General features: G+C 42.6%; 1 protein-coding gene across 2 annotated transcripts in view; it reads left to right on the top strand.

The window, feature by feature from the left end:
* PI4KA (phosphatidylinositol 4-kinase alpha) overlaps positions 1 to 13951 on the top strand; it is a 63517-nt gene extending 49566 nt beyond the window's left edge. Inside the window, exons 42-56 of one of the 2 annotated variants that reach the window (XR_015795141.1) lie at positions 954 to 1007; positions 1881 to 2001; positions 2749 to 2878; positions 4370 to 4440; positions 5421 to 5493; positions 5588 to 5658; positions 6334 to 6443; positions 6564 to 6668; positions 8097 to 8222; positions 8569 to 8689; positions 8948 to 9107; positions 10391 to 10480; positions 11553 to 11636; positions 12969 to 13374; positions 13480 to 13951. Coding sequence is in view for 1 of the 2 variants with exons in the window: in XM_088135379.1 (XP_087991505.1) it covers positions 954 to 1007; positions 1881 to 2001; positions 2749 to 2878; positions 4370 to 4440; positions 5421 to 5493; positions 5588 to 5658; positions 6334 to 6443; positions 6564 to 6668; positions 8097 to 8222; positions 8569 to 8689; positions 8948 to 9107; positions 10391 to 10480; positions 11553 to 11636; positions 12969 to 13020 (1368 nt within the window). In the remaining variant the exon portion in view is untranslated. Of the gene's footprint in view, positions 1 to 953; positions 1008 to 1880; positions 2002 to 2748; positions 2879 to 4369; positions 4441 to 5420; positions 5494 to 5587; positions 5659 to 6333; positions 6444 to 6563; positions 6669 to 8096; positions 8223 to 8568; positions 8690 to 8947; positions 9108 to 10390; positions 10481 to 11552; positions 11637 to 12968; positions 13440 to 13479 lie in introns of those variants that run through there. The other variant, XM_088135379.1, reaches the window with a different exon arrangement.
* The last annotated feature ends 2135 nt before the right edge of the window (positions 13952 to 16086 follow it).

Here is a 16086-nt window from a genome sequence, read left to right as displayed (position 1 = left end):
ATATTTCAAATTTGGTCACCGCCCATCTCACTAGGAAGATCCTAGTGAGATCTTCTGCAGTTACTTAAAAAAAATGAATTGGGTGAAATAGTAGCAAAAGATGTGCACAACTTTCCTTTCCCATATCAACAGGGTTAAAAGTCCGTTGGGTCAGGATATGTGGAGTTTTCTGCTCCAAAGTTTAGAGGGTTTGTCAGAGGAGGAACGGTTGAGATATAGCTGTCTTGTATTTAACCACTTGCCTGATAGCTGGAGGAGATGAGAAGTTCCTGGAAAAATAAGAGAATAAACTGTTGAAGAACAACTAGGGGTCTGTCTCTCCCTTCATCTTCTGTTGGTGCATTTGATTTCTCTGTAAGCTGCGGCCAAGAGAGTCCCATTCTGTATGACTAGCTTGCTTACAGAAAATGAACAAACTGTTTTATCCCTATTCTGCCCTTCTGCTTGATACAAGGCTATTTATTGACTCATTCCTTTTTTAATCTAGCCCTCTTAGGCACCATAGCCTATATTCTGTTCCTGGCTGGGGAAGAAACTCCCCACCACCACCAAAACCTGGTTAATAAAATAACAGTATCGATTGAAGAAAAAGCAGAAGAGGAAGATTTTTTTCGTTAATTATTTAAAAGTATTGTTTAGTGATTTAAAATTATATTCCAGAGTCGGTCTGGAGTCAGGTGGTGCCCATATTGAATCAATAACAGCAATAGCAATAATAACAAAACAAGAACAGCAGTGATCATGATCATCATCACAGATGTTACGTGGGCTTGTAGCTTTTGCAGGCTTATTGAATATCCCTCCACGTTTTGCATTTCTTTTATGATGATGCAGACATGGAGCCCTTTGCCTGTTAATGATGGAAGGAGATGCTCTTGAAGTTAGAATGTTCGCGCTTTGAACAAGAAAAATCCTAACTTCTTTTTCTGTCTTCCCCTTTCCAACTTCCCCAGGATGCTATTCTGTTTTACATTCCACAGATTGTGCAGGCTCTTCGATACGATAAGGTAAGGACCGATGAATACCGTACAAGGCACCGTAGTATGCTCCACTCTGTTGGCTACCTGATCCTTTTTCCACTGGGAAATGCTGGGGATTGAACTTCAGTCCTTTTGCATTACAATCCTTGTGCTCAACTACCACCTAAGGTTTCTTAGCCTACAGTAAATATTTGGGTCATACCATTTGTATATATATGTATTCATTATTTCTACATGCCTGGATAAACTAGAGGGTTTCAGCAAATCACAAAGACAATGCAAGTCCTACTGACCCACTGTGGTGGAGAGGAAGGTTGGTTGAGAAGTAGAGAATCTTCATCATGAGTCTTAGTTTGCCAGTGGAAGGAGCCAGATAGGTATCATAAGAAAGAAGGTTCTGTATGAGAGAATCCAAGGGTTCAGGCAGAACCAGGAAATGGAGAAGTTAGTTCTGGATTTATTGATGCCCAGGGTAACACAAGAAGGAAGAAGGAAGACCACAAACATAACATGATCATAGCTGTCAGAATAGATTTAAAAGGAAAAAGGGGACCAATTGTTATCCTCTTCTGGGTTCCGAGGAGACAAGCGTTAGCACCACATCTTCTCTTTATCAGTTCTGAGACCAAAAGAAAATTAAAAGATCGTAATCTGATTATTTTGAGGCAAAGGCATTTGAGGAAAAAATTCTGGGGAAATCCTTCCAAAGTTGAGATGCCACCACTGCAAACATGTTATCTTTCATTGCCTCCAACACTGAGGAAGACACATGAAAGGACCTCTAATGGTTGGGATTTAATGGGGGGAACTGGTCCATTAGGGCATCTGTGCGCTTCTCTGTCTCAACGTGTTCCTGGTGGGAGCTATGCTTAGAAGGCCTGCACTGTTGTATTTTCTCAGATGGGCTATGTCAGGGAATACATCCTCTGGGCAGCTGCCAAGTCCCAGCTCTTGGCTCACCAGTTCATTTGGAATATGAAAACGAACATCTACCTGGATGAAGAGGGACACCAGAAAGACCGTGAGTGTGTTATGCTTGGAGATGTTGCCATACAAGTTTCTTGAATAGCTAAGCCTGGGCTTTCCCCAAAGGTTCAGTTCACTTTCTGCTTCCTCATTAGCTAAGGATCATTGTGGGGGTATATGAATGGTGATCCTCCTTTCCTTGAAGTATGCCCCCTTGTACTCCCAGAAGAAAGTGGGATATAAATTCAACCAAGATTCCACGGTTCCATGTTGGGTAACATTCTTCCTGGAGATTTGTAATTGAGAAGGATGTGTGATGCAGTGTTTTCTTGTTCATGACTTCGTCTCCCTTGCAAGGACCAGACAATAAAGCAGTGGGGTGGGACCCAGAACAGTTGACATCATATTATGATTCCTTCTCACCTACATTTAGATGTTTAATTTCAGATATCTTCCATCTTCCTCCCAAACAATTTTGAAAAAAGTCTGACTTGGAAGTTTTGGTATGGGGACACCTATAATTTCAACTCTGATCGTAGGGATAGACCAAATACAAAATATAACCTTTGAACATATGAATTCAGAGCCTTTTGTGGAAAAAAAGATTTTAAAAACCTGCTCTGTTGAATCATGGGCACAATCCAGTCAATCAAGGTTTGAATTAGGAAGTTAAAGATGGGCTTCAGTTCACTTGGATGAACAAATCACATCCAGTATTTTAATTATTGAGCTGTGCATCTCTTGTGGAATGATTTTGAGAACTAGGGGAACTTCACACTCCTTCCTCTGTTCTTTTATATAGCTGACATTGGGGAACTGCTGGAGCAGCTGGTTGAGGAAATAACAGGCTCATTATCTGGGCCAGCAAAAGAGTTTTACCAGCGCGAATTTGATTTCTTCAACAAAATCACCAATGTTTCAGCCATCATCAAGTAAGTACAAATGCAGAGATGGCACTCAAGATTACCAAAAAGTTCTACAGTGTTGTATGTATGGATCAGCATGGAGAAGGGACATTCTTTGGTGGTAAAGCACTTGCCTTGTAATAGACAGGCCTGGCTCAAATTATTAGCATCTCCTCTTTAAAAAATCAGCTGGTAGGACTAGGGGGTATCTCTCACCTGTTGACCTTGCAGAGCCCCATTTGCACAAATACGTCAAGCTCACTGCACTGTCAGGGATTCTGATCAAACAGGGTACCCCAGTCCTCCATAGGTTTTCTTTTGTCTTCAAGTGCATGCAGGTAAAACTCCCATGTTGATCTTTCTGCTGACTGCTGAAAACCTAGGGACGTATAGGATGGGGCTTTGCAAGGATTTAGGCAACCTGCCCTCTGTCTTTTAAATCTGTCCTTTTCAGGAAGAACATTTATTAGGGATTTAGAATTCAAAAAGGCTAGATCCACAAATTTCCTAAGATCATAAGAATAGTTGGATCAGACCATGACAGAAGCCCCCAAAACAGTGTGTTTCTTGGAGTGACCAACCAGGTGCATCTGGAATGCTCACAAGAGAAGGTGGAGGCACTCTTCCGCCTTCCATTGTCCTCTTGACACTCATATTTGGAGGCATGATGCCCTCATCTTTTAAGTCTTCAAGACTAATAACTTCGATAGACCTGTCCTCCAGGAATGTATCCAATCCTTTTTTAAAGCCATTCAGGTTAGTGCTTTGTTCTGATTATCAACACTGTGTGGCTGACATACTCTACATCAGTGCTTCTCAACTTTGGCAACTTTAAGATATGTGGACTTCAACTCCCAGTATTCCCCAGCCAGCATGGGAAGTTCTGGGAGTTGAAGTCCACACATCTTAAAGTTCCCAAGGTTGAGAAACACTGGTCTAAATGGATTCCACTTGACAGATATTGGGGTTCTTATAAAAAGGGAAACTAGTGGGATTCACATACTGGAATGGAACCATTGCTTGTTTGGAAATTCACTGCCACCAGTTTAAATGCTTTTAAAGGAGGACTGGGCAAATTCATGAAGGACATCTACAGGTACCAGACTTCTGCATTAGTCTCCTGCATCTGAGGCAACCAGTGGGCCTTTAAATGTCAGTCATCAAGAAGCAAGAGTGGTAGATGATGGTCTTGTGACCTTCCCAAATGCATCTGTTGCTGAAAGTTGTACTAGATGGGTGTGAGCAGTAAGGTTTTTCTTAAATTCTTAGAAGAGTACAAACAGCGCATTTCAAGAAGAGCATAAAACCACCACTCTTTATTTTAGCCAACTATCACTTTTCTGTGGATTGTGCAGTGACATGTTGTCCTCTTTTTCACAAGTGGAGAATTTAAGCACAACTCTTTTGCTGTTTGTTGTTAATTGCATAGAAGAGCCCTGAACGTATCTTAACAAGAAAGCAAGTTCCCTTGCGGAACAGAATTCATAATTAAAATACCCCCAATATCTTTTTTCGTAGGCCGTATCCTAAAGGTGAAGAGCGAAAAAAGGCTTGCTTGAATGCTTTATCTGAAGTGAAAGTGCAACCTGGTAAGAAATTAACAATCATTAGTGTTTCTTTGGCATCAGTATATGGAAATTAAAAATATTTCAGCTTCATGTCTTAGTCCGAAGGATTCCAAAACAAACTTTTCCTTTTCCGTTCTCTCTGAGCTAGGAAGAAAGAGGAAATGGGGCCATTCATCAGCTCTGCAGAAAATGGGTTCCCTCGGCCCCCCCTTTCCTTCCCCCCTCCCATGGTTTCTGGCCCTCTGGATCATTCTTGTCTCCCGATCTCAAGAAGGCTCCCTCATTTATACTGGCTCTTATGTAAGCTGGCCTGAGAATCCTTGTTTTTGGAAATGTTTGAATAAAATTGATTAAAATATCATTGGAATTAATCAGTTTAATGAAATTGATTAAAACTGAAACTCATCCAAAGACTCTAGCAGCAATTCTTCAATGTTCCAAATGTTTAAAGTCCCTTTGGCAACTTTAACATGGAGACACCCAGCCTCAACTCTTGGGCAAGTTCCACCATCATGATTGCAACTGATAGAGTGATGAAGGAAGCAACCCTCTTATTGTTTCATTTTTATTCCTCCATCTCTGTGCTACTCAGCCTCCTGTTAACTATTCCTATGAAAGTTTTTCTTCTCTTCCAAGCAAGTATCCCACCTGCAGGACACATATGTAAACTGAAGGTGATTCTACATAGGACAGTATTGTCCAAACTTGGCCACTTTAAGATGAGTGGACTTCAACTCCCAGTATTCCCCAGCCAGCATGGCTGGCTGGGGAATTCTGGGAGTTGAAGTCCACTCATCTTAAAGTGGCCAAGTTTGGACAACACTGACATAGGAGCTTGGATTTCTTCCAAAGATTTCAGGCTCAGCAGGCTACACTCTGTGTGGATCAGCTGTATTCTGTTCTTCATTAAAGCAAGAGGAGAAAAGTCTTGGCTGGTGTCTTTTGTAACTAGTCCTGCTAGCTCAACCACTCAAGAGATTCTCTTCCTCGCTTCAAAATAGGTTGTTATCTGCCAAGCAATCCAGAAGCTATTGTTTTGGATATAGACTATAAGTCGGGAACGCCTATGCAAAGGTATGGCCTTGCGTTCTTTTCCAGATTGTCTTACTCCAGTAATGAAAAATAGGAGTTGTCACTTATGGCAGTGTCCAACTCTTCTTCCTTTCAGTGCTGCCAAGGCTCCCTACTTGGCCAAGTTCAGGGTGAAGCGATGTGGAGTTAGTGAACTTGAAAAAGAAGGTTAGTGCGATAGCTCCTTCTGTGACATATACCAAAATATTTGAGGAGATGGGCTGGACCGGATGGTTCTTGTGGTCCCTTCCAGCTCCACAGTCCCATGATTCAAATCACCTTCTGATAGGTGTCCAGAGGTCTTGTGTCATGCAAAGGCTCCTTGTTGGGATCTGATTAGGCTGCCAGAATTGACCCTGGAGGACAAGTGGAATACTTTAGGCCCCATGGAAGAAGAAGTTTCAGTTTTTATCATGCTTCCTGGAGGGCCTTCAGATGTATGGGGTGATAACTTCCATAAACTCAGGCCATGCTGGCTGAGATTCATGGGGTTGAACACATGTTGGGGAAGGCTGTGACATTTTATTCGATGAATTGATTGTCAGTGCACAGGCTTCCTAGTCTTAGTGGTTTTAGACAGCTTGCAAATATTCCTACAACATAAAAATAATGAAAAGGCAGCAGAAAACTCCAGCAGCAGTTCTTCAAAGAGCTCTACCAAATGTTTAAAGCCTCTTTGGCAATTTTAAAGTAGAGACAACCAGCCTCAACCCCTTGAGCCCTGCCACAGTTGTGACTGCATCACAGAAAAGGGAGAATTACTGCTGGCTATAGTCATCTAAAGGACCTCCTTTATGTATTACAGTTCAGAACATCACTTCTTTAAAAATGCTCCCTTTCTAGGTCTGCGTTGTCGTTCGGATTCCATAGACGAAAGTGGAGAAGACGGGATGGAAAGTAAGAAGATCTGCTGGCAGGCCGCCATCTTTAAAGTGGGTGATGACTGCAGGCAGGTAAGAACGCGTCAGGGTTGTCTTATCAACAGCCAGTTGATGCTGATTACTTGCAGCAATCATTGCTGCGCATAATATTTGAATACCTACTTCAACCCTGTTTCATTTGATGCTGGACAGGACATGTTGGCCTTGCAAATCATTGATCTCTTCAAGAACATATTTCAGCTGGTGGGCCTTGACCTGTACGTATTTCCCTATAGAGTAGTGGCTACAGCTCCCGGGGTGAGTATCTCGAAGAACATTTGACAGCAAGTCTTTATCGACTCATATGTGCATATGTGACATGACATAACCCACCCTAAAATTAAATTTCTTGTATTTCTTTCTCTTTATGAGTTTATTACAATTTTTCAGTTGCAAAGGACTTCCTAGCTAATTTTCTTAGGCTTCCACACTTTTATAAATTTATAAAGAACTTGCATTTTAAATATTGTATTTACAGTGTTGGTTGTACATACCTAGGGTCCATGTTTTTTTTTTTAAATTAAATTTGCTTCATCTATTTATTATTTCCATGTGTAATAATACAGTGGAGATCTTAATACTAGCTGATTAGTTTAAGTCCAAAACTATTATTCCGTAACTATTACTTTGATATGATGCGCAGTCGTTCTTTTTTTTATGTTATACTCAATTTTGGATGAAAAGTTAAATAAGTTTATGCTTGCAATCTTGACATCCTAAAATGTTCTTAATATTGATAGCATTTTTACTTTTTTCTTCTTATTTTCAATACTTTAAGTTTTCTAAATAGAAGAATGTTCATAATTTATAACCATATTACATAAATATTATTGCATTGAAATCTGCATTGAAATAATACAGATTATCAAGATTTATAACATTACAATAAAAGGGGGGGAAAGACCCCCCTCCAAAAAATGTTGTTTTGAAAGGCAGTGCGTATTTTTCAAAAATTAAAATAGTCAAATAAGTGCTTATTTGAACCTTGATTTTAGACAGTCTTTTATCATTAAAAATTTTAGAAAAGTTGGCGGGGGGCAGATTGGCTGGGCATTCTAGAAACTCCAGTCCCAACATCCCTGGAGCACACCAAGTTGTATTGTGATGTGAGCTGCCCAGAGTTTTTTTTTGGAGACAGGGAGTGCCAATTCAAATAAAATAAGTAAGTTGGAGAAAACTGGTATAATTAGCAGTGCTGAGGAAAATGCATGGATAGACTTCTCCTGTCGATTCTGTTTCCCATTTATTTAATAATGCCTGCATTCAGCTTCAGAGTGGAATAGTTCTCCAAGCTGCTCAGCCTAAGAAAATCAACATGGTAGGAAGACGTTCCTGCTCTCACAAGAGTAAGATGCTAGGTCAGCGGCATTCAAATGTCTCAGAACGAAAGCATTTTTTGACTCCTGGGTCCCATCCCCAGAGAAGTGGTGGCAGAAAAGGAAGGCAGTTGGGTATCTACAAGATCTGCTCCATGGTTCATCAGCCATTCCTCTTTCTCCATTGTGCCTCCATTTAATTTTTTCCAAGAAGCTCCCTGAGAAAAATGAGATGTATTTCCAACTGAGTTTATACGTATCCAGTCAGGCTGGAGATGACTCTGTGTTCCAGATGTTTTGCAGCGTGGCTCTCGGGAGCTCATGTGGAACCTGAATTTCCCCATTCATTAATTTACCTCCTTTGTCTTAGTGTGGCGTCATCGAATGCATTCCAGATTGTACTTCCCGAGATCAGCTGGGCAGACAGACAGACTTTGGGATGTATGATTACTTTACTAGGCAATACGGAGATGAATCAACCCTGGCTTTCCAAAAGGTATTTTGAAGAGAATTGGAGAATATCTTTAATTGATAAGATAATGAAGAAATAGGAAATGCCATCCATTTCTTCACTTGCTGTGGCTGTAATTAGTAAGTTGAGCATTCCTTGACAGTCAATAGTCTGGTGATGCTAAGCACAAGAATTCTTTATCGGTAGGAATAAAGTCAACTCAAAGCCTACCAAGCAAAACAGTCAGATTTCCTCCTGAAAATTAGCTGTTTATCTTCAGTCCATCCCTTATGAAAATGCTCCCTTTTTAGATGTTCACTTTTGCTCTACTGAGTTTCCGTGATGCAAACTCTTCCTTCTTTCTACTGCCAATGCTATCTCATCCGTACAGGCTCGCTACAACTTCATCCGCAGTATGGCTGCATACAGTCTTCTGTTGTTCCTCCTCCAAATTAAAGACAGGCATAATGGCAACATCATGCTGGACAAACATGGACATCTCATTCACATTGGTTAGTTTACTTCTTGGGATTATTCATGTCTGGGTTCACCCCCCATCTAGAGGAAGTGGGTCTTTTCCAGAAAAACGTTGTCCTTCAGTGGGCAGAAGGCTGTTGCACTTGGGATGCACCATCTCCTGAGACAACAGAATTGTGGTCAAATTCTAAGGGTCTGCCTTTTGTTCCAGCTTTTCAAAGTCACTCTAGTATTGATTATTGGATTTCAAAGTATGGAATTAGACATGTCGGTGTCCTCCTTCTTCTTGGCAGATTTTGGATTCATGTTTGAAAGTTCTCCCGGTGGGAATCTGGGTTGGGAGCCAGACATCAAGCTGACGGATGAGATGGTCATGATCATGGGAGGCAAGATGGAAGCCACGCCTTTCCGGTGGTTCATGGAGATGTGTGTCAGGGGCTACCTGGCGGTCAGGTGAAGAGGCTTCCACTTGGGTTTCCATCTTGAATTTTTGCATTGAGCCATTCTTCCCCCCACTTCCCCAATCCTACTGCAAGAGTTGTGAGATCATCCTATCTTACACTCCTGAGTGACAGCTGCTTAGCCTCTACCTTAAGAACCGCCCACAGCATTCAGATGTTTGATTCCATTCATTCCAGCCTGAATAAGGACAGCAATTTCCAGTTCCAATAAATCTGTCAGTGAACGTGGCAAAATTAGGAAACTGAGTCCTTACCAATTACTGTTGCTGGGAAAACTCCCTTGCGCTTGTCATAGGGTGAACTTTCATAATCTGACACCTTTTTTTTCCCCCCTCTACTTATTTCAATGAAGGATAACCCTTCTGAAGAAGTAGACTCTTTCTCAGAATTAAATCTACATTAAATCTGTAAGGGCCATTTCACTTATAATCAACCCAGCAAGTCATGTTCTTTTAAATTGCCCACTCAGGTCCAGATGACACACTTCGTCTTTGCTTGTCAGGCCAATACCTAGTTAATGTTTTTAACGTGCCCCTTAATTACATTTGCACAGTTAGCAGCCCACCCAGTTTGCTTTTTAGCTTAAAAAAAGTAAAAACACCCTTCAGATCAAACTTCAGTCTTCAGATTTCATCCAGATGGTTTTCCTGGCAGTCCTACAAAACCGGTTTCCCATTACCTTCCTCCAGGATGTTTTTCCAGCTTCCCAGCCCTGAAATCCCCATGTGGTCTCCCATCCAAGTATTAACCGAGGCCGATCTTGCTTAGCTTCCAGGACCATTGGTTGATTAGGACAAGAGTATTCTTTCAAAGATTTCACAGAAAAGGTGGGCTTTGTAGCAGGGAAGTACGGAGTGAGGCAGGAATGAGCCAAATCATGTTGGAGCGTGGAGGAAGACACAAGGGCCTTTCACTGGAAAGGGTAGCCCTTTCTTGGGTGTGAGCTTCACAACCCTCATCTTGCAAAGAAGCCCTTGGAGAAAGGGGTTGGAGAAACAATCCTCCAGCCTGCTTCCATTCCTCTGCCCAGGGAAAGGGGTGTTACAGCAGCTGTAAAGCTCAGGAGAGCGCCACCCGCTTTGTCGCAGTAATTTTGTTAGAGCGATAGATTGGATGGCAGGGCTTCTTCATCAGCAAACAGGAGCAATTTCGCCTGTGTAGATTTCGTTACAATAATAAGGTGTGATGTGTTCTCCGCTGAGCAATTCTGTTTGTTTCTTTTTTTTAATTCTTCCTAGAAAAACTAAGTCTCCTCTTCTTTTTCTCTCGATGCAGACCTTATATGGATGCTGTGGTTTCTCTGGTTACTCTGATGCTGGACACAGGGCTTCCCTGTTTTCGGGGGCAGACCATCAAACTCTTGAAGTAAGTTGCTGGCACTGATAGGCGAAGAGCAGAAACGATATGTCTGTGTGGCTCAAGCTAAGCAAGGCTTGATCGGCTGAGTGCTGACTTGCTTGAGCTCCATGGCAGGGAGGGGTGGGCAGAACTCAGCACAGAGCTTGGAGGATAGAAATGAGACCCCAGAGAGGAGGGGCATACTTGTTTTTTGATGGCCTCTTGGAAGGTGTGATCCAGTTTTTATTCATTTATGGGGCCTTTGAATTAGTGTTGACTCCTGGCAGTTGCCTGGACAAGTCCCTGCACTTTTCTTGGCAAGATTTTCAGAAGTGGGTTGCCTTTGTCGTCTTCTTCCCAGGGCTGAGAGAGAGGGACAGGCCCAAGGCCACCCAACTGGCTTTGTGCCTAAGGCAGGACTAGAACTCACAGTCTCCTGCTTTCTAGCCTGGAACCTTAACTACCATACCAAACTGGCTCTTTGCTCCAAAATGTAGAACCCTAGAATGGGAAGGGGCTGTTAAGGCCACCAAGTCCAACCCCCTGTTCAGAGCAAGAATCCAGATTACAGCATCACAGAGGGCTCTCTAGCTTCCCCTTGAATTCATCTCCCAAAGGCGAGTCTTTGGTTCTACTACCAAACTCCTCCTCCTGTTAGGAAACTTTTTTTCCTATCAGTCTATTGAAACCTGACTTCCTCTAATTTAACTTCGTTCTCTGGTGTCCTGCACAAGGCGGACTGGGTCTTGGCCACGATCTGGGTGTTCTCCTTGCAGGCAGACATACCAAGAAATGAACAGAGCCAAGACCAGTGTTCAAGATTGTTCAACTGAATTCAAATGGCATGAAGTACAGTTACAGTGTGATTCCCCATGTACTCAATCGTTTATTGGATTAAGAATTATAACTTGGTGCAAGCTTTGCATGGGGACAGGGGAAACAGCCCTGGAGTCGCAGATTGTACCCCTCCAATTTAGAGTCTTTCCAAAAATATCAGCAACCAAGGTGGCCCATGTGCTTGTGAGCAGACATGCCAAGGCCGAGACTTCTGCAGAGCAATCTGTTGACATCCTGCTGCTTTTACTGCTTTCTCAAACAGGAACAGATTCAGCCCCAACATGACAGAGCGAGAAGCAGCAAACTTCATCATAAAGATAATTCAGAATTGCTTCCTCAGCAATAGGTAAGCCTACAACTTCTCTGCTGGCCCCTTTGTGGCCTAGCAGCTCAGATCTTCTAGACAACAGAGAAAAAGAGAAAGTCGAGTCCTTCCAGACAAACTGGGTCCTCTTGGGGGCCAGCATTACTTATCTTATGGCTTCTCTATCATCAGCTCTAGATAGATGTCATAGGAGGAGAGCTGTATTAATCTAGGTGGTCAAAAATCAGGCAGAGTCTGAAAACACTCTTTTTTAAGGATAACAAACTTTACTGAAAGACATAAGGTTTTATGTGGCTGACGAAAGCTTATGCCTTTTAATAAAATCTGTTGGTTGGTCTGGTACCAGACTTTTCCTGTTTTTTATTATCAGCTCTTGGATTCTTCTGTCTCAGTACCTGTGATGGTATGCGGGAAAGACCTTGGAAGACTGGGCAAAGAGACGCCAAGAGAATGGTCAGATAAGCGACAGCATAGCCCACATTTGGATAGTGGGTGGGGGAAGAAGCTTAGAAGAAACTCTCCCTAGTTCCTCGGGCTGTAAAGGAGACCGGGGGAGGATTGTACTTGCAGACTTGCAAGATTTTGTCAATAAAATAGAATTAGCTCATCTGGGTGTGATTCCTGTCCAGTTTAACCTGCAAAGCCAACATCAGTCTTGCAAGTCTGCAAGTACAATTCTCCCACCGTCTCCTTTACAGTCCTAGAAATTAGGGAGGGCCTTTTCTGAGCCTCTTGCTCCACCTACTATCCAGCTGTGGGCTATGCTCCCTCTTATCTGACTATTCCCTTGGCAACGTTTCTTTGCCCCGTCTCCCAGGGTCTTTCCCACATACTATCACAGTACCTGGGAACTGAAGCTAGATAGAAAGATACTTCTTCTCACCTAGTTATAATGTCTCCCTTAAGAGAAGGAACCAAACTGAACTTGTGATCTTGGCTGGGGTATAACATTAGGCCCAACCTTCTCTGTTGAATCAGAGAGCCAAAGAAGGTTTCTCCTATTGTAGGTCAATGGCAGGAATGGAGGTCAGGATTTGATTCTGATCAGGTCAAATGGCTGAAGCCCCTCTTCCCGCACTGGGGCCTCATTTTGCTGCCCCACCCCTTCCAACCACCACCCACGGGCAATGTATTTCTAACCAAGCCATGATTCATTGCTGCAGCAAACATTTTGTCCCAGTTTGGCCCTGATCCAGAGTAGCACCAGACCACAAAGCTTGTCTACTTCTGGAGCCACTGAAGAATCCAGATTAAATCCCAAGAGGTACGTTTCTGAAAAAAACTAATTTTTTTTGTCCTCCTCCTCTCTCTCTTTCTCTGTTTCTCTCTCTCTCTCTCTCTTTTTTTTTTTAGGAGTAAGACCTATGATATGATCCAGTACTACCAAAATGATATTCCTTACTAAAATGGTCCTGGGGGAGAAACACCACAATCGCTGCCCCTTCACCCCAGCCTCGAAATGTGAATTTCAGAGATCACTGTCTCCTGCCCTCGAAGCAGCCCTGGGTGCGCGCACGTTTGCATGCAAACATGGGTGTAACTGTGGTAGCAGATGTTGCAACAATCAGCCGACCCTTAGCTCGTTCCTTTCGCCTTTGCTGAGATCCTCATGTTTGTCAGTTACCTAGAAATTAGCTGCAGTCGTAGACTTAAAATCCTGTTGCACCTCGGAAGGCGGGCAGATCTGAATGGTTTGGCAGATGTCAGGCAAAGTCAGGACATCTTTTCTGGCTTTTCTCAAAGCAAGAATCTTAAAATGGTTGTTCTAGAGCAGCGTTTCTCAACCTGCTCGACTTTTAAGACGGGTGGACTTCAACTCCCAGAATTCTGGGAGTTGAAGTCCACCCGTCTTAAAGTCGAGCAGGTTGAGAAACGCTGCTCTAGAGAATCTGATGGAAACAAGGTGCTCTAGAATGTTAGTGCAGAACAGTGAAGAATTGTTGCTCTGGCAGACCCCGTAGAAACTGTCAGGATAATCATCTTGCACTCGTGTGTGAATAGCTTGTATTTTGCACTGTAAATCTCCTTGCTCCAATGGTCAGTATTTCATATCTTCAGGAAGAATGTATCCCACCTCCCTTTTGTGTGGTTTTAAAGAGAGACACTCTACTGAAGAGAGATTATATTTAATCTTTTAAAAAAAATGGAATAAAAGTCTTAGAATATTTTCTGCAGCAGATTTTTAACCCGAAAACCAACCATCCTTATGAACCCCCCAGGAAATTTGTGATCCATGCCTAAAGATCCTGCCAAAGCTGGTAGAAAGGGGCTGATCATTTATAGATGTTTCTGGGTCCAGGTTTTCAGTGATAAATGCTATAAAGGACATAATATGGTTTTAATCAGACCTTTGCTTTTATTCTGGTTATTTCCAGAAGTGGGCAAATTCAAGGATCTCCTTTTTTTTTTTTCCCCTTAACCTGAATGCTATTTATTAAATAGAACTGCTTGTAAAATCACAGCATGTGGGAGGAGCCAGATGCAAAATGGCAAATTGGGGGTGGAGCCAATAACCCATTGCATTTTACAAAACTCTCCTGGACGGAGAATTCCTATAGAGGAATACAAAGCTCCATTGAACGTCTGAAAAGATTTCCCAAAGGCAGTAAATTATTGGGATCTTTTCCCCTCAGATTTCTCACCCGGTTTTGGTCCAGAGGTAGCTGTGATGGCCTTAAGGAAATTATTAAATTCTCTGATACAATTAGGGGAATTTAATATATCCAGCATATCATTATATTGATTAAATTGGATTGGATTCAATTAAGAATCGTTTAAATGAAAACAGATCCTGTATCTGTGCTAGCCCCACCCACTTTAGCCCCATCATGCCCCTGGGGGGTCGAGGATGACCTTTTGTACCAAGAAAATTTGGCACCAGGGTCTTGAGATGTTTGGTGAGAAAGATGGTGGGGAAGTCTATCACACCCAAAGAACATTTGACAAAGGAAGAGATCTTGTATTTTCAGAGTCACAACTGAAAAACTTTAAAAACTCCCACTTCTTCCTTGAGCCTTTAATTCAGAGCTCAGTCTTCAATTTTCAGATCCAATGGGGTTTTTTTTCCTTTAAAATATTCTATTCCCTCCCAGCGCTGTCCAGAAGTTTGCACATTCTTGGTGTATTTTCTCATAGCTTGTGTGTGTGAAAGGGGAAGAGTGATTGAGCTGTATCATGTTTCTGATTTGATTCCAGAAAGGCCCTTCAGAGAGGAAGGGCTCATGGGCTGCACTTGCCTGCAACTCTTTAAAACAACCACATCTTTTCTCTGGAAGCCTTCTGCAACAACTGTGTGATCCTGGAAAAGACATGGTTACTTTCAAGAATTACAGACCAGTGCTACATTTGCACCCACCTTCCCAGCAAAGCAACTTTCTGCAATCCGGTCCAAAGACCTGCACAGCCATAGTGTGGCTATTATTCACACAAACACACAAAAGACCTCTGAAAAACCAACAGAGAAATGATCCATCTAAGAATTTCTTGAGTTTATCTCCTGGTTGGTGCTAATTGTATTATGGACACACAGATCAAAGTGCAGAGAGGTAGCTAGTTTTAAGATAAGATACAGGCAGGAGGCACTCGATTCACCGTTGTCCTCTCTTCAAGCAACAAATATATAGGGGAAAGTTGAGTTTCTCTGCTCCCCTCCTCTCAAGTATCAAAAATGATCAGGATTGGATTTGGGGTATTGAACTTCTGGTACTTCTTTCCATTGCCTTCTCCACAGAAAGGCTGTGAAGTAAACTGAAGGAAGAAGAGGGCTTTATTCTGGATTTTTTAGTTTCTTGTGGAGGTCTCATTGGTGTGCAGAATGGTCTTGAGCAGAGTTGCTTCAAATAGGCGGAACACACTCTTCTGACCTTGAAATGGGCCTTTCCAAAGCTATGGGAAGTGGTCCACCTTGAAACAGGTCCCCCAACTCAGAAATTCAGCCCTTTCTGAATTTTCCGAGCCTGTTTGGAGGTCATACTCTTTGAAAACCTGGGAATGTGGAAGAAGCCAGAAGGTTGTGTGTGTGCGCCCATGCCATGTTTCAACCATGGGGTCTGCAGGTCAGAATCAAGATAGAGTTTGTAGGCTTAGTGCATAGTTGATCGGTATGATGGTGTTAGATTATACCTAGCAAACAGCAGCTGAACTCGGTGCGTTCCATGATACACAAGAAAAGGCAATTGCTGGGTGATGGAAAAGAAGAAAAAAATCCATCAGTAGCTGAGAAAGGCCTTTACTGGCATCAATAAAATGTCTTCAATGTCTAAGCTAGCTTTGGAGTTCTCCTGAAGTCTTCGCTGAGCGAGTTACAATTCTGTGGCCGTTGCCTGGAGCAGCCAGCAGAGGACAGGCTGCCACAAATTGAAGGTAAGGATTCAGAAGAAGTGTGCATGCTGCAGGATTCACCCAGTAATTGGCTGCCCCTGTAGTTTCTGTGCGGTTCTTGCCACTCTGGAACATCTTGCGAGTGATCGTC

The sequence above is a fragment of the Python bivittatus genome, unplaced genomic scaffold (genome assembly GCF_059951505.1).
Source record: "Python bivittatus isolate LINGU-HERP-01145 unplaced genomic scaffold, Pbiv_v1 ctg000100_np1212, whole genome shotgun sequence".
Classification (NCBI taxonomy): Eukaryota; Metazoa; Chordata; class Lepidosauria; order Squamata; family Pythonidae; genus Python; species Python bivittatus.
Note: the sequence above shows the minus strand (reverse complement) of the source record. Positions and strands in the feature narration are given on the sequence as shown.